The sequence below is a fragment of the Poecilia mexicana genome, unplaced genomic scaffold (assembly GCF_051168715.1).
Source record: "Poecilia mexicana isolate PSO_F unplaced genomic scaffold, ASM5116871v1 scaffold_23, whole genome shotgun sequence".
Taxonomy (NCBI): Eukaryota; Metazoa; Chordata; class Actinopteri; order Cyprinodontiformes; family Poeciliidae; genus Poecilia; species Poecilia mexicana.
In genome coordinates this window covers 14,615,226-14,639,564 of record NW_028263392.1, presented here as the reverse complement: position 1 = coordinate 14,639,564, position 24,339 = coordinate 14,615,226, and the positions used below count along the sequence as shown (strand labels likewise).

Sequence of the window (24,339 nt, the reverse complement as noted above, 5' to 3'; positions counted from 1 at the left end):
TTTCAAAGTAAAGTTTTAGTGCTGCTGCACATTCTGCGGCAATACCTAAAAAATCCCTTCTGCTGCGTGTTGCACAATCACAAATGTATTAAAACATAAATATTAGCAAAATTACTGATCATGCCAATGATTAGTGTGTATACGTCTCATTTCAGAGTGAGCCGTTTCAGGGCCTCCTGTCACTTTAAATCCAAATAAACTCAAAGTTTACACTCGCGTGAAAATGGCTGCAAACAAATGCAAATTATACCACTGTACATCATTGAAAAGCAGAAATGGAGCCTCCTGCACAACCAACAAGAATGCAGTAAGTGGTTTCTGAATGATAAGTCAACAGTAAAACACTTCTTTTTTCCAGCAGCAATTGTACAGCGCAAACGGCTGTAAAACCAGCTGACCAAATGTACTGGAGCTCAACTTGAGTTGCTAGGTGATGGGCTGGACTTGCCCAGGGTTGTTGTAGTACAGGTGGAATGTGACTTCATTCATTCTGGAGGTTTTTGAAACAGCTTCAAACATCAACTTATTACCAAAAAACAACTGGGCGGCTTTTTTAAGTGTGTGGGTGTGTTTAAGAAGCAATAGAGATCCAAATGGAAGAACAAAAACATGCAAAATGTGAATGTTAAACAACAGATTTAAGTCATTTTTACTCCAGTGTAACAATGATCATTATGAACAAACAGAGTTTAGATTCAGGCTACAGAATAAGTCTCTAAAAATGAAGATCTGTGTCTCTAAGGCTGTGTTCACACTGTTGTTTTTCTTCCCACTTGCGTGTATCAGAACGCAGAATAGTGACTCTTGTCGAGTATCAATGATGTTCAGGTCGGATGAATGTGACCTGGCCGATCAGATTCTGATCACATTTCAAAAGATCAGGAACATATTGAACATCCAGGTGATCTGGGTCACATTCAAAAAAACATCTGACCCGTTTTGTTCAGACTGTCATGAAAAGATCCGATGCAGGTGAAAAATCAGAATTGGGTCGTAGCCTTTGTTCTAATCAGTCTATCCATGTGGTTTTTGGAGGAAAGCTCTAGCTTGGGTTGCTAGGTAACGGACGGAATTCTGCTGGGGTTGCTAGGCAACAGGCAGTGCCTGCTGATTTGTAATGTTACATTCTGAAGGCTTTTGAAACGGCTCATTTTCTAGACACCAAAAACACCCGATAAAATTATTGCCAAAAAAAAAACAAAAAAACATCTGGGTATTTTTTAAGCATTTGGGCTGTTTTTAGAAGCAGTAGAAACCCAAATGAAAGCATAAAAATATGCAAAACATGACGTTTGCTTAACATGTCTTATTTAACTGTCATGTCATTTGTACAGTACGCCTCTCAAACAGCATTTCCCACAGAAATGATTGAGTGTGCTAAATATTTCTTTATTGTGCCGAGGGCTTTGCAGTGACAGCCCCGTGTGAATAAGACAAACTTAGACTATTCCTCATGGACACAATTAAATAAGCTGAGCTTTCTGTTTTTACTTTTAGCCACCGGTTTTGATTATGTGTCATTTTCAATCATTAGTCCCTCACAGGAAGAGTCCAGGAATATCCAGCAGGCTGTCACACATCATGGGCGTAATGAGTTGAAGTCAAACTGAACCCTGCTGAAGAAAAAGTCCTCGTTTTTGTCATTTCATTAGAAGTAAGCAACAGACTTAATGACTTTTCAACTGGCAAAGGTCTCCTGATGAACCTGAAGATTTGATTAAATAAGAGAAAGGCCGGAAATGTCACCGATTGTGCTAAAAGGACAGCAAAGGTTTGGGTAACTGGGTGGAGGGAGGGTGGTTGTGTAATGAAAACCAATTAGAGAGCAAATTTCACACCTCTTCCCCTTCACGTCTGACGGCCACAGCTGCCGTCAAGCGTTGAGCGCCGAGTCACGCTTGCCATCCGGCAAATCCACATCTGTGTCCCGCCTTGTCAGTCAACTTCACCTCCACACAGACTCCTCCTTTCCCAGCCTTACCGGCCTGGACCCGAAGGAAAGAAAGTTTGGGATAACACAATCAAAGAATCGAGCCGTGGATTCAAATCCGAACAATCAGACTCCTGCTGCTGACCGGCGCTCCTGCCGGTTTCTCTGGGAAAAAAAAAAAAAAAAAAAGGGAGTGGGTCGAGATTTTAAGGAGTCTTTGACACAGACTGTTGCCATGGAAACGCAACACTGCCTGCAATAAGTCAATGAGTGAGTAAGCAGAGGAAATAGGAGAGGGTAAATGGAGAGGAAGAGAGTTTTTGACCGGAGTTTTTTTTTCTGATTAAAGAAAACGCTCCACGATTCACTAACTTTCAATCAGCAAAAGGAAGCAGGGAAAACTGGTGTGAGTCTGAATGCAGAACAACCAAACAAAAGCAGTTTGTAAAATAACATAAAAATGTTAAAAAAAAGATCAATCATATTCCAATAGAAAAGAGCACTGCTGTTTCTCGTTTTTATTCAAGTTTTCTGTGATTATTATCTTCTGAAACTATGCACAGAAGACATGAGTTGTGGAGGATGTCGTTGATTCTGTCTCGAAATATTCTCCATCTTCTGTTGGGGATTGTTAGTTTTATTTGTTTGCTTTCTGATTTGTATTAAGAAGTCGATGTTTATTTGTTTATTTGCGATTCAGCTTTTGTGGAACATTCCAGAAAAAATGTAGCTTGGGAAGCTAAAATAGTTAGCGGCAATGCTACCAGACGTGCTATTGGCTAGTGTTAGCAAAACAGCCAATCCAGGAGCACCATTTATTTTTGTTGGTACATTTTGCATTTAAATTAACTGCAACTTCAGCATTGTAAAAACCTTCTGGTGCCTAGAAACCACTTTATCTTAGGAGGTTCTCACATATATTCTGGTTATCTGTTCGATTTGGGACCAAAATTGCAACTTTTGTTACATTTTCAGCTGATGTGGTTCGGTTTCACACTGCTAAGTGTCAAACGAACCAAACAATTTTAAAAACCCGTTCCCCTCCTCACCTGTGGTGGCGCTGGATCAAGAACTACTAAAGGAAGCAACACTGAGTGCAACTTCCTTCTTCACAAAATGTAAACAAAAACGGATTAGCATCAGATTTTAGCGGTTGTGTCTTTGGCAAAAGACCACGAGTCATTTTGCCTGCTAGCGCTAAGCTAGCACATTTGTTTTGATTGTATTTACCCAGAATGCCCTGCGCTGTAGTCCACTTCCCTCTTCTGGAGTGGCCTCCAGTCCGCTCACCATTCATATGCATTCAAGTTCACTTAAACTGAATTGTGACCGAAGTTTTAGGCAGACCAGAGTTTGATTATGCATTCACATCTCCCCCAAACGAACCGGACTCACAAGCTAGATTTGCACCAAATAAATCTAGTTTGTTTGGACTAAACAAACTAATCTGATGTGAATGCATCCTAAGAATAAAATTGCATAGCCTTGATGGGGTCGAGAAGGAAAATAGAAAAGTTTTAAGAAACTTTGAAAGTGTCTTACTCATCCCTAATAAGGGCTTTGCAGCTCCAGTCAGCCGTGAACATTTATGACTTTTTTTATTCCCCTCTTAAATCCTTCATAAGCATCTGACTGACAGCTCAGCAACAGGTGAGGGAGGGGAGAGATATACTGCTACATACATTAACACTTTTTCATCACTTCTGTTGTGGCATTAAGATGAATTTAAATTAACCTGTTTTGCCTTCTAACCGCGGCTTTTCCCCTGCTTTTTGGTCCGCATCACCTCCTATTAAGGTTCACCCCTGTAACATTCATTGGCTCCATCACAGAGATGCTACAGGACAAATTGTAGGGCAGCAGAGAGCTCTTAGTCTATTTATTATCCTGATTAACGCTGTCATCTATCAGAGAGGGTCGTTAAACTGGAGCCCAGACATGTAGTGAGGACACAGTGGAGCCAATGACAGCCAGCGGCCAGCTGAAGACTTTATGCAGCCAAACATGCAGAGGCATCAAAACGATAAAACCAGGAATTATGGACAGGTTGGTTAACTTAAGCATTAATTTGTGAATGGATGATACAAGCTTAATGCTGTACTGAGTGATATCTGCTTTCAACAGATATCGATGAGCAGAGTTTGATTTGTGCTGAATGTGGTCGTTCATACTAGTAATTAAACACGAACACAATCATGTGTGAACGGTTTACAAATATTGGTGGATCGGTTTTTACGTTTTTAGGATAAACTCATATTTATCAGATAAATACTTTAAATGAACAAGACCAGTTAAAGTTGAATGTTTATAATAATTTTAAGCAAAATAGGTTCATTTAATTACTCGGGTATCTTCTTTTATAACAAATATGTTATTTTTTTATTCATGAAACAGAAGCACATAAGTTAGAAAGTGACCTTGAAAGTGCTTTACTTAGACCACAAATCTGTTTAAATCTTAGCTCATTTTGAACCAAAATATAATCAGAATCATTAATTAGTGACATTCAACATAAAAGCTTTAATTTGACCCAGAGAACAGAAAAAGTTAAAGCAGAGCAGATCATCAGAAGGTCAAAGAAGTGCTGCATTATTTTTTAAAAGACGTCCTTCCTCCACCTAGAGCTTTTCTGTGTCCACTAAGCAGAGAGGTGAGGCGCAGGGTGGGAATGGTAAGAGCTTCTGAGCGTTAATGTGAATGAAAAACCGACTCAAAGACACTGAGTGCTCAAGAGAGCTTAGCTTTTAGCAAATGAGCCAGAAAATCCAGATAACCTTCATGCTGTTTCTTTTTTTTTATTTATGTGGAAAAAACACTCGGAGGACATTTTGTTTGTGGGAAAACATGAGATGCTTTTCAAAAATGGTCCACTTGCTTGTGAGGTTTTGTATTTACAGCTCAGTTGATAAAAATCTGTCATTAATTGGCCGTTTCCTCCTGGTTCAGATTTACCCCCGTTGCTGGGCGTGTGCTGCGATCTTAGGTGTCTTTATCTCCACCATCAAATCTGTGTGGATTACCAGATGATAGGGCTGATTTCGTAGGGCTCGGACTATTAACGCTCTGACCTTGGATTTGTCTAAGAGCTGGCACGGCCTAAGCGGGCCCAACCCGGCCCGGTCCGAGCGTCTCGATTGGTATGAGGAGCGGTAACTCTCCCGCTGTCTGCGCATCAGCCTCCAGCCCAGAGAAAAATGTCTTTTCTTTACCACTCAAAGGTTATGTTTAAATTGCTGTGATGAACTGCTTCACATCCATCACGCAGAATTTCTTCTTTCTTGTCCCTTTTCTTCCTTTTATTTATCGCTCAGTTGTCTTAAATGTGGCCATTTCTTTATCACTTTGACAGAGGCGCTTCATCCAAGTCCATTTTCTGGAACTCGTTTTTATGAATGATGCAAAATTAAAAGGAAACAACAAGTTTTTGCTACATTCCAGAAGAAAAAGTAGCACAATGTGCCTTAATACAACTAAAAACTAGTGATCAGGGTTGAAATCTGGGTGTAATGATGGACCTGAGCATTCAGAGACACATAAAGACAGTTACAAAGTCAGCCTTCCATCACCTGAAGAACATTTCTAGATTTCAATAAGATCTAGAGAAACTTATCTATGCGTCTATAGTTGCATTGATTAATAGATCACAGGACTGCCCAAAAAGTCAACCAGAAAGTTGCAGCTGATCAATCATGCTCCAGTTCTCACTACAACCAGGAAGATGGAGCACATCACTCCAGGATAAAAGGTGACATATTAAGCTTCCTTGAACAGGTTAGGATAGGTCTATGGGCTAAACAGGACATGTTTGCTATGCCCCCAACTCAACATTTACACTCACACATGAAAATGGCTGCAAACAATGATGTACAACTGTACATCATTGAAGAGCAAAAGTGGAGCCTCCTGCGCAACCAATATGAATGCAGCAAGTGGTTTCTTGATGGTAAGTCAAGAAAACACTTTCACTCTTCCACCAGCCATTGTACAGCACATACAACGTGCTGGAACTCTGCTCGGGTTGCTAGGTAACGGGCTGGGCTCTTCTGGGGTTGCTAGGTAACGGGCAGTGCCTGTTCTATTGTGACGTTACATTCCGGAGGTTTTGAAATGGCTCATTTTCCAAGCATTAATTTATTGTTTATTTAGTGCTTGGCCTGTCTTCAGTAGAAACTCAAAAGGAAGGAGAAAAAGCAAATTTTACATCACATGTCGACTTTAAAGTCCTTACAGTGGATCCTCGTAGCTCTGAAAATAGACTTTAAAATACTTCTGTGAGTTTATAAATCACTGAACAGCTTAACGCAAAAATACAGCATTCAGCTTCTATGCGCCACAAATCTGGAACAAACTTCCAGAAAACAGCAAAACAGCCGAAACACTGACTTCCTTTAAGTCAAAACTTCTACCCCACCTGCTTAGAGCTGCTTTTGATGAGCGGTAACTGGATCAGTGATCAATATATTTGATGTGTATTGATGATTTTGACAAAATATAATGTTTATTACTTGTATCATAATTGGTGATTTTATGATGTTTTTATGATTTTGAACTGCCTTGTTGCGAAATGCGATACAAAAGCGAACCCAACCTTCACAGCTTCAGACTCCTGGTTTCATCTCTGATGGTCAACATTAAACTGAGGAACAGCAGAAGCTCCTCTAAGGCTCGTAATGCAGCTAATTAGAGGAGAATCGGAGTAAACACTGGATTTTAGAGTCCAACTTACACACTGGTCGTTTCACTAAAAAGCCACTTCAGAAGCAGAGACGTTACTCAAATACATGAGATTAGAAACTGTGAGATTCAGTGGTTAAACTGACTGGTTTAAGCTGCAAAATGTTGAAAAATTACAAAAGTAAAGAGACAGCAGTATGGAGATCTATGAAAATATCCTGATTTTTTCACACCAGATCTGATTTCTTTTCTAAAAAACTAAAAGAAAATATTTTCAGCAGTGTCTTTTTGAAAATAGCGAGTTGAACGCTACGAGAATTTTTGATTAATTACAATAATAGTCACAATATTAGCAAAATAAAGACAATTTTACTAGAAGAAAATAATTTGATGCTGATGAGTTATAAGTATTTTTTATTTAGGAGTTCTCATTAAATTATTACTTAATTCTTGTAATTTTAACCCTTTCTTCTCTAATTATTTCAAACTTATTTTCACATGACTTCATTCTGGACTATTTTTGTAATATTGTGGCTTTATTCTGAGAATCAAACCATTTAGAAATCGCAGCCTGGCTCTAATTTTCTGCCCAAGAGACAACCTACAATCGAAGTCCAAATAAGGAGAAGTCTGTCAAATAAGACGTCACTCAGAACTACGGAAACCCAAGTGGTTCAAATCCTCATTTTCCAAAACTGAAATCCTCAAATATCAAAAATTTGATCAATTGCACCATAAGGATTCAGCAAATGGACCAAAATTACCCACCACAAATTTTTGGTTTATTTTTATTCTGAGGCTAAAGAACAAACCAGCACGAATCTCCACAAGATTCCACCAACTCTCTTTAAACACCACAAGCAAAACGAAACGTCTGAGCGAATGAAAGCGACTCACAGGGGACGGTCCGGAGGTACAGGTTGTCCCGGATGATCTGCTGCAGCTCGTGATCCACTGAGCCTTTCTGGAAGCGCAGGTTGAGGTACCGGCGGAGGTCCTTATCGATCACACCTCCTGGAAGCAAAACATGTCGGCCATCAGAACCAGAACGATAAAACGACTGTCAGATATTATTACATCAGTATGTGGCTGGAAGATGGGATGAAACCAACAAACAACCAGAAATCAGATAAAATTCTGCAGTTTTTTTCATTTAATTTCCTAAACTTTTTTAGAAATAGATTAAAAGTGCAAAGGAAAGTGCAGGTTTACAAATCCTATGATGGAGAACAAAAGGTTATGTGATTACCTTAATCGCATAAAGGACATACACCTAATAATTTTTGGTTATTTATTTGGATTTTAATAAAGATTGACACAAAAGTCTGAATTTAGAGGAGAAAAGTCACAATTTCGAGAGCAAAACCACATTTGTTAGATTAAAGCCTGAATTCTGAGAGTACAGCGAGATTTCCTAGATAAAAGTCAGAATTTTGAGAATAAAGTCAGATTTCTGATAAAAAGGTCAAAAGTTTGACAGGAAACCCAGATTTCCCAGCTTTTTGTCAAAATTTTGAAAAAGTCAGGGAAAAAAATGTCAGAATACTGAGATTAAAGACAAAATGTGGAGAAAAAAAAGTCAAAATTTGTAGGTAAAATGTCAGAATTCTGAGATTAGTCAGAATTTTGAGATTAAAACCAGATTTCTTAGATTAAAGTCTAAATTCTGAGGTAGAAAAGTCGAAATTTGGAGATGAAATGACAAAATTCTGAGTAAAGAAAGATTTCTTAGCCTAAAGTCGTAATTCTGAGGGAAAAAAAAGAATTTGTGGGAATAAAAATTCAGAATTTTGAGAAAAAAAAGTCAGTTTTTTTTAAGAAAAAGTCAAAATTCTGAGAAAAACTAAAAAAATTTTTAGAAAATAAAGCAAATTCTGAGTTTGAGGTCAGAATTTTCTTACATTTCTTTTGGTGGCCTTTATCTACAACATCACCAATCTACCATTGGTTGGTTTCAAAGTAAAACCAGTGAAAGCCCAACAATCTGAGATGTTCCAGTAAAACCAGTGAAAACGCTTCACTCTGATTCATCATCTGTCCAGATTCATCAGGGTGTTAATGGTACCACCAGCTGGTTCACGTGTAAACTGACGTCTGCGTTTAAATCACCCACGGATTCCCCTCCTTCGCTCCTCCGGGGGCCGCTTCACGACCCCTCTTTACCCGTCCAGTTCTGTGAATGGACTCCCACTAAAACCAGTAGCTCCTGCTGGCTCAGCGGGGCAGACGGTGAAGGGAAGAATGCGGGCATCGCATTCTTTTACCCTCACAACACATTCCAGCAAAAAACATCAGTCTCAAAGGAAAGACTCACACCTGTCACAACCTCGTTTTCAACCGTAATGGGAGAAAAAGCAGAGAAAGATGGGCAGAAACGTTGAACCGTCTAACCTTCAACATCCAGAACCAGCCGTCTGCAAACGTAAAGCCTGACACGTTGGAGCGCATGCATGACAAACACGCAGCGCACTGCGACCAGCCTCAGACAGGAGGTGGAAATAACCTAGTTTGGAAGTTGTCTGTCATCCTGAAGACATGAATAATTCAACATTTCTGTTTTTTTCCTCTTTTTTTCAGGGAACACAAATGCGTGTGAACAGCAGCATGCATGAACTCCACACCAATTCATCGAGTGTTTCATTATGATCATGCCAAGCTGAATTACAGCGACCGGCTGCAACCAGCCCGCTTTGCATTTGCATCAGAAAAGAATCGGACGGATCTGCATGCTGAAAAGGTGAGTGCACTCACAATCACTCAAATTACCGCTGTGAATGGCACCTCTTGTGCAGCCGACTCAGAGTGCCACGATTTATTTTTTGTCCTTTCTATTTTTTTGTGATGCAAAAATAATCTCCAGTGGAAGAAATGCGATCCTGTTGGAATTCCCGACCCGACTCCTTCCAGAGGTGTTCAGTCCCTCAGGTCCTCAACTCTGTCCCCGTTCGCCCAATCAAGGCGCCGCCGGATGGGCTGTGAATCCGCACTCATTGCTCTCTGCACAGAGATGGAGCAGAAACAAGAGCGCGGCAAAACGAGCGGCGGCGACGCACAGAGGAAAAGAGAGAGAGAGAGAGAGAGGAAGGGGGAGAGGTGAGGGAGAGCGACCGCTGAAGCACGGCTCTGCCGATGGGGACCTATCACACCGATACCCTCGTTTCTCCTCAATCCATCCTCATTTCCAGGGACTGTGTCGCCTCCAATGTGTAGAACAAGGTACTGCGTCTGCCTCTTCCCCCCTTCATGTGGCTCAAAGCATCAAAACTGCTTTTTTTAAGTTTCACAATTAAAAAAAAAATTTTTTTTTATGTATTCGCTAATTAGTGGATTCCAAACACATATAACTGACTGACAAACGTGGATGTGGATCTGCAAAATGACAACTACTTAAGAAAACAAGACAAAATAGCAGAAAAATTCTGAGAAAAAGCTCAGAAATTTTGAAATTTTCTGAGAAAAAACTGAAATTTCAGATATTTTTCCTAGTTTTTTCTAAATCACAGAATTTCAAAGTTTTTTTCTACCAAGTTTTCAGAATCAAACATTTCAGATTTTTTCTAGAAAATTTCTGACAGTAAAATCTGAATTTCTGAGAATTTTCTTGCAAATGTTCAACTTTTCAAGCCCAAATATTTTCTGAGATTAATCTCAGTATTTCTGAGTTTTTTTTCTCGAAATGTTATTCCTTTTTTTCCCTTTTACATCCCTAAAATGTCACCATACAGATGGATACATTTAGGACAAAATGAAAAACAGAATAAAACCACGTGTTGTCACAACTAAACTTGGTTTGACATACGTGGGTTGGGATACTAATTTTCTTTTAACTTTGACAGCTATTTTCTGATTATTATTATTATTTTCCTTTTCTCTAATACCCCCTGTTATTTCCTGTTATCAGATATTTTAGGTAGCTGTGGAAAAGATTAAATAATAAAATAAATGAAGAATAACTACATTTTGTGATTTTATTGGAACATTTTTCCATTTCCCTTGCAGGAAGGTTTTCATACTTTGCATTAAAAGTCACATTTTGATGTGAATCAAGTGTTACTTTTGTTTACATTCTTTCCCTGACAGATATTCGACAATTTCACACCTCAACTATTGTTATATTTATTTTCTGAATGTGTCGGAAACAAACCTGGACATACGTGTATGAAAACGCCCCAACAGACTCAATTTCCTGATGCCAGTCGAGCAAATAAATATAAATATTATGCAACAATAATCCCAGCATCCTTTCATTTTTCTATTACTACTTAGTGTGAAAACAGTGAACTGAAATAACAGATCATGAGCTGGAAAATCCCCAAAGCTACACAGATAAAAGCTGGATTAATACTCTGTAGGGATGCAACTAACGATTATTTTAGTAATCGATTAATCGATTATTCTAACGATTAATCGGATAAGAAAATTGGCACTTTTTGCAGATTTTTCATTAATTACTCTATCCTTCCTTCTGCATTATTAGAAATATATTAAAAGATGCAAAAGAACAAATAATTAAACACCTTATTGTTCCTAAAATGTAATAACAGGATTCCTTTACTAAATGCTTGATCATTTGTAGCCAAGGATGCATCTGCCGCTAAATTTAACTTTCTTGATCAGTTGATTAGTGGATAGAAAATGATGCTTAATACAAAATGTATTTATTTTTTAACAGAATTGGAATCAAATGAAGCTAAAACTACCACTTGAATTCATATTTACAGAGAATTTTCTTTATATTTTTTATTATCTTAAACACAAAATGTTTAGTTTTTTTGCAGTTAAGCTTCATTGCTGCTATGGGTGTGTTGTTCTGTATACTCCAGTTAATTAATCGATTACTAAATTGGTTGATTATTTCAATATTCGATTGTATCATGTTCGAATAAAATTTCATTTCATTTCAATTTCAGTCATGATTACGTCGATTAATCGCTTCATCCCTACAATAACGAGGATTAAAGTTTGCGTTAATGTGGTACAATCTGGAAAAAGGCATGGATTCTTTCACTAGACACCTTAAATATGATGCTAAATTAGTTAGTTCAATAATCGATTAATAGATTACCTAATACCTGTTTTAACAAAGTGCCCAACTTAAAATACAGACAAATACAATTGAAAAATGATGGAATCCACAAAAATCCCAGTTATTTGTCTCCAAGTTAAAAAACGGAAAGAGATGAGGAGGTCAGGAGAAAAACCCAGAAATCCTCCATCAGCTCCGACATCCCAAACCAGAAAGAAGATTTATTCCCTCCAGCAGGTTCTGGGTTTGGTCCGGTTTCTGTTCCTGGCTGAAAACGACCAGAAAACCTCCAAAGGACGGCGCATCGCAGCCACACGCCCAAACCACACCGACTTACTTCAACGTCTAAATTATTATTCAATCCACGCGAGAAGGGTCATCAAATCTGACACAATTCGTGGCTTTACTGCCTAAAATCCAACAAATGACTGAGCCCGTCATCATAAAAACATTTTCTGGACGATAAATTGCCCCAGAAGTTATTGCGATAAACGATAATATTGTTGTTTTGAGACCATTTTCAACACATTCTCAAAGATCCACAAACTTTAAACTCTACTGAACATTTAACACTGGAACTGAAAGACATTTTAAATATCCAAAAATTAAACAAAACAACAGAAACAACAAATATAATGAGTTATGACGTCTCTGTAAGCAAAACTGTCCTTCAAAACAAAAAGACTGAAGACTTGAGCTGTCCAGTTATTGGTAGAAAGAGAAGAATGATAAATCATGCCAGTTTAAATGATTAAACTCATTTTAGTTTATCATGCAATTAATTGTTTTATCACATATTGTGAAAGGTCTACAAATGAATTTATCCCCTTAAATACCATGCAAAGTCTATGAGCTGTGGGATTGAGAAAAATGTGAATTTTGCATAATAGATCAACTTTATGTTAATGTATCTACAGTAAGAAAGATTATCACCAAGCATAAAAGTAATAAAGACATTTTGAAACGGTGAATTCAGTGAATCTTGAGTGGTTGATGTGCAAAACTGGTTGGTGCAGAGGAATGAGTAAACGCTGATTCGTGTTTAGTTTCTATTTGAAAATCAGAGGTGAGAAAGTATAACAACTAAAACCAACAAATCCACAAAGACAACTCTTTCTTATAAATAGCCTCTTTAAAGAAGTTATTGAACAAGCGGCTTGGTGTTTTATCAGGAAACGACGAGCTTTTATCTCTTAAGATCCCCCAGGTATTCCCAAACATTACTCAGCCAGAAGAGCTGGACAGAGATCAGACTCAGGCCCAGGGCTTTAGAAAGAGACCAGAAAGAAAAACCTGGGTAAGAACCGTTAAAATGTCTCGGCATCAAGTTGTTTTTATTGCAACATGCTTTACTGGGCTGTTGGCATTGGATGATATAAAGATTAAATGCATTTTCTTCCTAACTTTATTCTTGTCTGGATGGTTTTCACTGAGCTGCTAAGTTTAACGGGAACTATTATGCAAAATTCACATTTTGCATTTTTTTATACTTCCTTTTGGGTCTCTACTAAAAACAGACAAAAAACACTCCGCCATTTTTTCTAAGTAGGCTAATTGGATGTCTGGAAAATGAGCCGTTTCAAAATGACTGGCAATGCTGTTACCTAGCAACCCAAGCCAAGCCCACCCTGTTACCTAGCAACTGAAACACAGCTCCAGCACATTTGGTCAGCTGGGTTTTACAGCTCTATGCGCTGTACAATGGCTGCTGGAAAACACAAATATTTTTCTTTTGTTTTTGCCATCCAGAAACCACGTCCTGCATTCTGGCTGGTTGTGCAGGAGGCTCTACTTCTGCTTTTCCATGATCTACGGTTATTCAGTTGCACATCTGTTTGCAGCCATTTTCACATAAGAGTGCAAAGGCTGAAGTGGAGGCGTGAATATTCAAAACTGAGCAGGCTAAAATGAATGATTTTGTGCAAAAAAAATATAATGAACCCATTCTAACCTGTTCAAGGAAGCTCAAAAAGGTCACCTTTAAAGAAAATCATTCAACCTTTTTCAGGTTTATAAGCAGGAACTTTTCCAACGTCATTGACGATGTGTTTGTAACTCAAAGACAAAGCAAAGACGATAGATTAGGTGGATTTTATCATCAACACCTGGCCACTATGTTCTTCTGCAACTCCTAAGAAATCAGCAAAAACAGACTTAGTTGTGCAGATGCAGCTTTTCTACCAGCTTCATCTCTATTTAATAAAACACTGTCAGCCATCACAAAGAGCCTTCAGGCAGGTGTCTGGGTTGCACTGACAGTAGATCTGATGCACATAGATGTTCAGAAAAGCCACAAACTGTCCGATGCTACTCTGTCACTTAGTTTTGTACTTTCAGTTCATTTGTCAAGTATTTTTAGAACCGTTTCAGCCGATCCATCTGCTCTCAGATTATTTCCACTGGTGCAGCCATGTGCTAACAGATGGAGGTGAACTTTTGAACTCCTGAAACACTCAAGTTAGATCATGAATTTCATCTAATTATCAAAACTGTTGGAGAAGAAGATATGAAATCTGTGCACTTTATTTACTTAAATAATGCTTTTGTCAATGCAGTGAAAAACGTCCCTATGTAAAAAAATGTATCTTAAAATGATTGCTTCATTTATTTAAAAAAAAATTAGGGCCGGATTAATTTAATTTTGGTTAATTTTTAGAAAATGTGGATTTTTTTTCCTATCAGTGCCCTACATGGGTTTCTAAAGCTCGGAGTGATGTCATCACCCAGGGCGGCCATCTTGTTTGACAAGCAGGTCAACTCTATGACAAAATATTAGGACCAGGCTACAATTGTATTTTTTAAGTGATAATTTTTAAATAAAGTAGTAATCTAATGAGTACTACAAACCAAAAATAAAAAATTAAAACAAGAAATGTTGAGCTTCTGGTGAAGTTCTACTTCAGTACAGAAAATATTTTCTTTTAACACATCAGCATTAAATTATCATGAGTAGCAGGAGATGAAATGATTGAGTAATGACAACAGTAAGAAAGAATCATAAACTATAACTAAACTTTTTTCATTAAAACGACTTTTTCCTCGTGATTTTAAGATCGTCTTCTGGAAAAAAATGTTTTTTCCTGCCAATGACATTTGTAAAAAAAAAAATTCTAGGATATTTCAAATAAAAGCTACTTTTTAAAAACAGTTTCAGTGATTTGTAATCAAAAAAACAAATCTGATGTGGTTTGAAAACAATTAGAGATTGTATTTTTATATAATAGTAAATGTCCATATTGTTAATTCGTTATTTAACTGTTATTAGGTTCAATTTCACAATTTATGTAGAATCAATAATTAACTTAATCAGAACCCATCTGACAACATGAAGTAGGTCAAATGAAATATTTTTGCTTAAAACTTCTCTTTCCATTCAATAAACTAAATTCTAATGTGAAAAACTGCATTTTGTGTTTACCAAAATGATATTAAAATGCATTTCATAATCAGAAATGGGGGAAAAAAAGCAGAAATAGAAGAAAATACTTTCTCCAAATGCAATGTTTCTTTCTGTGAATGGCTCACTATCATCTCTCTGAGCCGCTATCGTGTGATTGCTTTGTGACACCAGAGATTGTAGAGGATGAAATATGAGGGAAGAATAGAGACAGAAAAGGAAAAACGCTGCAATAATAAAAGAAAAAAAACTGTCTTAAAGATAAAGATTTTTATCCATTCAGTAACAATAATCATTCATTTCTGCCTCTTAAAGTTGAAAAAAAGAAAAAGTCAAAGCATATAGCTTTGACTTTGCATATAGCTGATTCCTTAACAGATGGATGAATAAAATATATATTTTTTTCTTGCAGAAGAATAAAATTCACTGCTTAAGCTCAGCAGGTGTCTTGTAAATCTCCCAGGAGTCTGAAGGAGAGAGAAGTAAGAGGACAGCTTGTTCACTTGAGGATAGAGCTAACGGCTAACTGCAGTCAGAAAACAGTCCGACTCAAACAGAAGAAATGGACTCCACTGAGAGCCGCTCTGCGCTTGACCTTGAGCTTTTCCAGCTTATTTAAAATGCTGAAAGCACATTATGTATGGAAAGTGCTTTTGTTTGGAGATGATAAACAGATATTCACCCACACTTCCTGTTTACTGCAAGCGGTGGGTGTTGAGTTGGCCAGTAATAGAGTAAAACTCAGTGGCATGTAAAATATAAATTAAAATCAGCAGGCAATTTTGACTTTTGTCCCCAAATGTAAAAACATTTAAAGAATTTACTGGTCACTGCTAGTTTTTAATTCATGCTCAGACTAAGATAAATTTTGATTTAGCTCAACTTTTACTAAATCAAAATTTCACACTTATTAAATTAAAAACAATTACGGGGGAATTTTTCTGCCATAATTCGAGAGCACACATTTTCACTTTGAAAGCAGGATTTCATATATTTTGTTCTCAAAACTCCTGCTTTTTTCCCCAAATATTCACCATGCTTTCTCAAACTTTCCTTCTCGCGCTCAAAACTTCGGAAAGCTGACGTCGTCATTTCTGGCGGCGCAGGTTGCGACAATCGACACTGGCCACACAGGCACACCCACTAGAAGGAAACAAACGCACCCAGTAGAACACTTTCATTCTATTGGCTGAGAGGTTGCCAGGCAACGGAACATTTTTTGTTCCTAACAGCAGAAAAGAAGTTTCCAGAAGAAAGACAAGTCGTCCTGTTTTGAGACCGACAATGTAAGCACAAGTGTTAAAAGTTTTAAGAGCGAAACACATGGCATTCTGCTTTGTCTGAAAATGTGTGCTCTCAACTTATGGCAGAAAAATTCCCCTATAAGGCATTTATCAACTTTAACTGAATAATAATAATAAACAACACTTTTAACAATCTGATAAAACGGACGGCTAAAATGTTTCAGTTTTAGCTGAGTTGGGATTAGCAAAATGATTTTCATTTTCTGAATGACAGAATGAGAAAGTCTTGGTGCAAAATGTGAGCAGACTGAATAACAAAAGCTAAAGATCTTGTAAAAATGGGGCTGAAGCTGGGAAATTAGCATCAATCTGCATAATGAATCAAATCAACAAGGCCTGAAACGCCCCTCCTTTAGGAAGAAGCCATCGCTCCAAAACAACATTAAAAGGCAAATTGAAGTTTGCAAATGTACCCAGAATTAAACACCTTACTTTTTGGGGGACATTTTATTTAGTCTTATGGACAAAAACACAATAATTTTATAGTAAAGCATCATCTGTGTGTACAGTAAATTTCAAAACATCAGCCAGGAAGATGAAGTTTGGGCACAAATGAGGTGCAAAATTTTAAATAACATTTATTCTTACATTAACATGCACATATCCATTAATGGGAATTTTCAGATTGATTTCCTGAAGCTCAACTCAACATCAAATGGATTTTTCTATTTTTGAGGTGTGAGATTTTGTTATTTGCTAATAAACTGTAAACTGAATTCAAGGTTTGTTACACATCTTCATCAGAGTGCAAATATATGCGGGAAGGTGCAAAAAATGCAGGAATGCAATGTTTTTATATTTATAAGTGGTAACCGACCACATGTAAAAACACTCATAAGCCAAATTAAGCGTTTTTTTGTCTACAGAGTCATCATAATCCATTTTATTCATGTTTTTGGTTGTGTGTGGCTTTTACTTTGTTTTATTTCTTTATTTTGGAGGTTTTATTATTATTATTATTATTATTATTATTATTATTGATACTTAAAATATCTTCCAGTTCCAGTGTGAAGGGTTCTTTAGAAAATTAAACCTTCTAGAGAATGAACTTGCATAATTATTTTAATATTTAATAAATATTTACCATTTTTACATATAACCACAACAATTGAAGATTTAACCATTTCAACGTAAAGTTTAAAGGAAATTTTAAGAGACGACATGTGGAGGAAAACATCTGGAGAAAAGCTCAGAAACATCTGGATGAGATCTGGGCTTAGACACTTTAGGATTGATCACTGTTGGATTTATGAAGTACACCTCAACTCAGATCTCAGTTTTCACTTGTCATCTCTTCAGCTGCAGCGAATGTGAGACAATTAGTACATTATTTATTACCACTGAAATGCTGCAGTATTTATGTCTAATTGGTAACAGTACAGGTATTTTTCCCCTGACTAAAATGATCCCAACGATATCAGTGGGAGACAATCCCCTTATGAAGAATAATGTTGCTACATTTTACTGAAACAAATGGCAATAATCCAGCTGGTGCAGTTAAAACACTAAATGATTGTTCAATAGCATCGCAGAGCAGTTATGGTTTGGATTTAGATGTTTAATTGCAGATGTTTGGTTTTTTAATGTCCCATTTTAAAGGGTGCAGCGTTGCACCAAATTTAATGAGTTTCATCAGGCAAACAAATCATCATTTGTTATACTTATAATGTAGCTTTGTGTTATAATTAAACAGGAATATATTAACTTTCTATTAAAACTATATGAACTATACATTCATTTATTTAAAGTGTAAAATCTTTAAGAACAAACACGTATTGGATTTGGTTTTGTGCCAGAAATGATTAATCGGTTTAGTCGTGATTAATTGACTATTGAAATAATTGTCCACTAATTCAGTAACACATTAATTGTTAACTGGAGTATAGACTCAAAAAAACAAAACAAAACAAAAGCAGTATAAAATTGTACAAAAATATACTCATTTTGCATTTAAGATAAAAAAAAAATACTTTTCTCTGTTAATATGTTTTAGCTGAAACTCAAGTGTCAAAGTTTTAGCTTCACCTGGTTCAGATCTAACAAAAAGCAATGATCCGTTATGGCATTTTGCAAAAACTTTCCTTTTTTCTCATAAAAAAAAACAGAAAACAAAAAAAAACTGTTCATTTGCAAATTTTAGCCCATTTCTAATATTGTAAAAAAAAAAAAAAAAAAAGAAAGAAAAGGCTAAAGCAGTTAAATAAAATATCTGTAGAATGTGCCATTTGTTATCCAATTAATCGTCAGAATAAAGATTAATCGATTACTAAAAAAGTTTGTTGCAGCCCTACAGACAGCATTTTTTGTGAGAATCACCTAAAAATTAACAGTTTTTACGACAACAGTACAATATTGCAATGAAATAGTCGGCAATGACTTCATTTAAATATTTTTTTTATTTAATTGATTAATCGTCAATAATAGATTAATCAGCTGCTAAAATATTTGGTTTCAGCTCTATTTCTTGCATCTTGTCACTCTGTAATACACATATGTAGCACCACATAAATACTCCAGAGGATAATAAAATGTTTAATTTAGTTGGTAGATCATTCTGCGCGCTCTATGAAGAAAACACATCATAAATTATTATTTTTTTATTCATCTTATGGGAATAGTTTAATGTCACCCAGATGGAGAATAAGCACCACCAGCTGTTGACTGCAATCCTTCCAGCTCCCAATATTAGCAAAACAGCATCAAGGCAGCCCTAATAAATCCAGGGATTAAACAACAATGAGTGCATGGAGATTGGAAAATTTAAGATAATTCAGAACACCACATTGCTGCAATAGATAATCTGGAAGCACCTGCTTATTGATTTTTAAGTTAATCTACTAATAAACAAAAACCTTTTTGGAACTCCTGCATTGATTTACCATCAGTTGATTTGAAGCTGTACAATAAAAGCGTCACTAAGTCGCACCTGAAGGGCATATTTGGCATTAAAACCCAATGTGTGTGTGTGTGCGTGTGTGTGTGTGTGTGTGTGTGTGTGTGTGTGTGTGTGTGTGTGTGTGTTGTGTTTGTGTTGGTGGGAAAAGTCAGGGAGCTCCAGCAAACAGCTGCTTGGATAATCAGGCTAATTAAACGATCAAGATGAGCTTAAAACCTTGCCAGTTTTGCAGACACACACTGAGTTTTGTTGATTAGTCTTCAATGAACATGCGTGGCGTGCCAGCTCTGTGTGGAAGTGCTGGAATTTACAAATACCAACTGGTTTTTCAGATGGAGTACTCTTTCACTCAAAGACTGACACTATAATTGTTTCAGAACATTTTTTAAGATAAAATAGGCAGAAAATATGTTTTGTTTATCAAAATACCAAAAATATCTGTCGATATGACACTCCAGTTACATTCCAATACAATACCAGTTTACACTGGTATTGTTGAGCTGTTTTAGGGCCTCTTGTCACTTTAAATCCAAATAAACCGCTGCTAGCAACGTCCTCTAATTCAACACTTACCCTCGCACCTGAAAATGGATGCAAACAGATGTGCAATTACACAAACATTCATCTTTAAAAAGAAGAAGTGAAGCCTTCTGCACAACCAAAAAGAATGCAGCAAGTGGCTTCTGGATGGCAAGTCAAAGCGCTCGTCTTTTCCAGTAGCCACACAGTAGTAAAACAGGCTGACCAAATGTGTGAGAGCTACGCTTTGGTTGCTAGGTGACAGGCAGAGTTCCGCTGGGGTTGCTAGGTAACGGGCTGGACTTTGTTACATTTGGAAGGTTCTTGAAACAGCCGATTTTCCAGACACCAAGAACATTAACCTGTTGCCAAAAAGTATCTGGGTGTTTTTAGAAGCAGTTGACACTGAAATGGAAGTACAAAAAAAAAAACCTACAAAATGTGAATTCTGCATATGTCCCCTTTTAATATGAGAAATTATAAAAACAATCGCAGAATAAGGACAAATGTTACCTTGAATTTTTTTATTTGAAGTTGTTCCTTATTAGAAGACAATTCAATTAAAATATACAGCTCTGGAAAAAATGAAGAGACCATTGCAGTGAACCTCATTGAAAAGCTCCTGGTTATTCCATCAATGATTGATTTCTGAACTATTCCTGAGTTAAAACATTGGTGTTGTTTCTAAATGAATATAAACTTGATTTCTTTCCATTATTTGAGATTATTTTGTTATTTTGACCATTTTTCATTTTCTGCAAATAAATACTAAATTTTTGCTTGGAAGTTTGGAAACCTGTTGTCAGAAGTTCATAGAATAAAAGAATAATGTTCACTTTACTCAAACATAAACCAGTAAAAAGTAAAATCAGAGAACTGATCATTTTGCAGTGATCTCTTGACATTTTTAAACTCAGCCATTTTCCCATGGTGCACCGTCTAATTAAATCCATTTTCACATTTTAGTTTACAAACTTTTCATCCTGTGATTTTTGAGATATGAACCACAAAAAAGAAAAAACAATCTTAACGTATTGTCCTCATTTCCTGAAATTAGCTGTGGGTCTCTTAGCTGATTACCGACCGGACCTTCCGTCTGTTGCTTTCCGCCGACCGGCCCAGCTCAATCATCGCCGTGGAAAAAATTAACCAGCTGCCTTCCCGCCTCTGTGCTGCTGATATGCGGCATCTGTCTCCTGCTCCGTCTAAACCTGGGAATGGGACCCCAGCAGAGCCGCCGGAGCAGCGCGGCGGACTGATGAGGAACATCATGGCGGGGCAGACCGCTACCTCACATTAATGGAAAGCTGCGTCACATCCAAACACATGTGGCGCCATTTAGACCCATCAACTTCTGATTTAGCCGCTACGGCGGCAGAGGAGTTGGCTGAACCTCTTCTGACCCGGGTTTTTGCAAATAAAAGCACAAGGTGCCCCCGCCTCCAGTGAGCAAATTATTTGCATGCATGAATGCTAACAGGGAGAGAAGCAGCTGTCATTTGCATGCGAGAACAGAAGGAAATGAACGCTGACAATCAAGCTGCTGTAGTATTGATGGCTTTAACCTCCGAGGGACGGAGTTTAGTCAGAAAGTAAATGAGCTTTATGATTGGTGTTATCAGAGTTTGTACACAAGTGGAAGAAGACGGTAAGCTGGTCTCAGTTCTGGCACCAAATAACATTTCAGATTTTTTGTATTCTAACTGTTTTTGGGTTTTTTTGTAAAACAAACATCTGCATATTTGGCAGCTGGACCGGCCCAGACATCAACACAGACTCTCTTTGCCAGCATTGATCCGACTGGCAGGTTTACCTAAAAGTCATTTGCAGCTGTAAAGAGGATAAGCTGCATTATGTTATGGCTGCTTAACAACAAACAAAAAACTCAGTCATAAAAGGATCTCTGCACTGCAAGCTTGCATCTAAATGTAAGCCAAAATACCTTTTAGCAGCCGCTTTTAAAAAACTCTGCCTAATAAAGAGCAGACCATTCACCATATGTTTTTAAACGCATAATGTCAGGTTTTTACTGTCAGGAAAACATCATTTCCTGACATTTCTCTTTGGTTCTGCTCCTTCCTGTAAACCCAAACCAGAACCCGTCTTTGGTTCTGCAGTGCTGGAACGTCTAAGTGCCATGTGACCAGTTAATAACACATTAAAGCAGAAGAAACTTCTGAATCACTCACTCTGTAATAGCTTTTTCTTGTCCTTCCAGTTCTGTTTTCAACATTTAAACCGTCTCTCGCTCTTTTCACATCTCCTTCCTCACGTTATCCGTCTTCTGGTTTCTATATTTGTATCAGCACTATCATCTTTAAAAAGCAGAGCATGTTTATTTATGTTCCACTTCGGAGTTTTACGTGACTAAGTTGGTCAAAGAAAAGCTGATCAGACCTCAGATGGTGATGATGCACGATGTGCATTTAGGACTTAGCAAAACAACCTGGGACATTAGTGTCAGGATGAAAAACGTAATAGGTAACGAGCAAACATTTATAAATATTTAGAGCTGGCTTAGGAAAATCTCTGATTATGTTAAGCCTGCAGGACCTCCAGCAATGTTCAGCAATGCTCTGAAGCTGAAAGTTGTTTTTTATGAGTCACTTTTAGTGCGTATAACTGAGAGAAATCCTGCAAAAGAACCACAACTTTATTTGGGATGATTTATAAAGTCGTTTCAGTTTACCAATCCCTCTTTAAAAAGAGGGATTGGTCATTGGGGGACATGCATAAAATGGAAAGATTTAGTTTCCATTTCCATCGTTTTTCCACACAGCACTGAAAAGCCATCATATTAAAAATGTTCAGTGTTTGAAACCCTTTAATATTCTTCCATTTTTCTATAATTTATGAAGCTTAAGAAAAAGATCTACAACAACAAGACTTGAGAGCCAGTATTAGTTTTCAGACAGTAACCACCAAGCCACAGGTGTTTAAGATAGCAACCTAATTAATTAAAAAATAGATCCAATTAGTTCTGGATTACTGAAACTCAAAGTCCATTTTTAATACAGTAAAATTCAAAAATTTCCCCAAAATTGCCACAAAGTAAGAACTGGTTGTTTGCCATTTCCACAAGTGAGGTCATTATTTTTTGATAAGTATAGCAAATGAAAATTATTTGAACCACAAAAATGTAATTAATCTAATTATTTTTTCAAATATAAGCCTTAAAATCAGCACCGGAGTTTATTAGCACCATTTTAAAGAACAAGCGACAAAAGCAAACACTCTACAACCTAAATAATCTGATCTTTTATGCCGACCAGAACCTGGAAAAGGAGTTAAACACTGCTTTTAGAAATACTTACCACCTGGAGATATTACAAAACATTCACTCAGGGCTGAAACGAAAAATCTGTAGAATAAGCCAATTTTTTTATCCGATTAATTGATTAATTGTCGGAATAAAGATTAATCAATTACTAAAGAAAAATCATTAGTTGCAGCCCTACAGAGCATTTTAATTTTAGGCTATGGAGGCTGCAGTTACCTAAAACGGAAGTGTTTATTTTAATTTTTATCGATAGTACGAGAAAATATCATGATAAAATTCCACATCGCTCACCACCAATCGGAAATTGTTCCTCTTAAATTGCTAAATACTTCACTTAATGTGATCATTGGGCTAATGTACAATATAAACCTATTGACTTTTTGCACAAAGTGTCTGACTGAAGCTCTACAGATAATGTCTGGTTTCCCTGGATCCACTCCGATGATGGGAGAGCGAGTAGCATGAAAACAACTCATTGTTATTAATGGGTCACTGGCTGGTAGCTGTGCTTCAACATGTCTGTATTTACTTCTCTGCATTGTCACAGAGACAGAACACTGTTTCCCATTACACCTCGCGGGGGCCAGTTTAATTGAAGTAACCCAATCAGAGCGCCGCGGTCTGCTGAGCTCGGTAATAAATGCAGATGGAAGATTAAAAATGTTGCAGCCGGATCACACGTTGCACATCCTGCAGCCACTGCTACGTTTAGCTGTGCTGGCAGAGACGAAGCGCAGCAAACAGAGTGATCGCCTCATGTAGAGCAAACAGGGTTGAGATGATTTTGTGTAAATGTTTCCTCAGCAAGAGTAATGAAGTAAAGAGCTGCACGTGCAAAGTGAGCCGTTGAATATTCAGCTCAATTATGTTTTAATGAGCTGCGACAATGCAAGGCTCGGAGGGGAAATGTTGGTGAAATATTTGCCTGAAATTTCATTTTAAATTGCAGGAGGCCTGAACAGAAATATCTGATCTGATCTTTCTATTCATACAAACATGATAAAGTTCAAAGCTAGACATTATACACGATCTTAGAATTAATCGCGATTAATCGTTTAATCGACTCTAAAAAAGGCATTTGCTGAAAGGACAAACTACTAGTAGCAAGTAAGCTGAAAATGTATAAAATATATATTTTGCATAAAAAAAAAAAAATTGTAAAAACTCCACAAGTGATGTAGCTTTAGCTTCAATTGGTTAGAATTCACTAAAGGAATGTTCTACTATTGCATTTTAGGAATTTAATCATTTGTTTATTTCCATCTTCTAATTAATTTTCAATATTGCATAAAATGGCTTAAATAAAAAAATGC

The 24,339-nt window shown here is 37.1% G+C and overlaps 1 protein-coding gene across 5 annotated transcripts in view; it reads right to left on the bottom strand.

Moving 5' to 3' along the window:
* The window catches only part of magi2a (membrane associated guanylate kinase, WW and PDZ domain containing 2a), a 241,991-nt gene that overhangs the window by 175,857 nt on the left and 41,795 nt on the right, over positions 1-24,339 (bottom strand). For all 5 annotated transcript variants that reach the window (XM_088003172.1, XM_015002568.2, XM_015002586.2 and 2 more), the window contains exon 2: positions 7,502-7,618. In XM_088003172.1, coding sequence (XP_087859298.1) covers positions 7,502-7,618 — 117 coding nt within the window. The remainder of the gene's footprint in view (positions 1-7,501; positions 7,619-24,339) is intronic.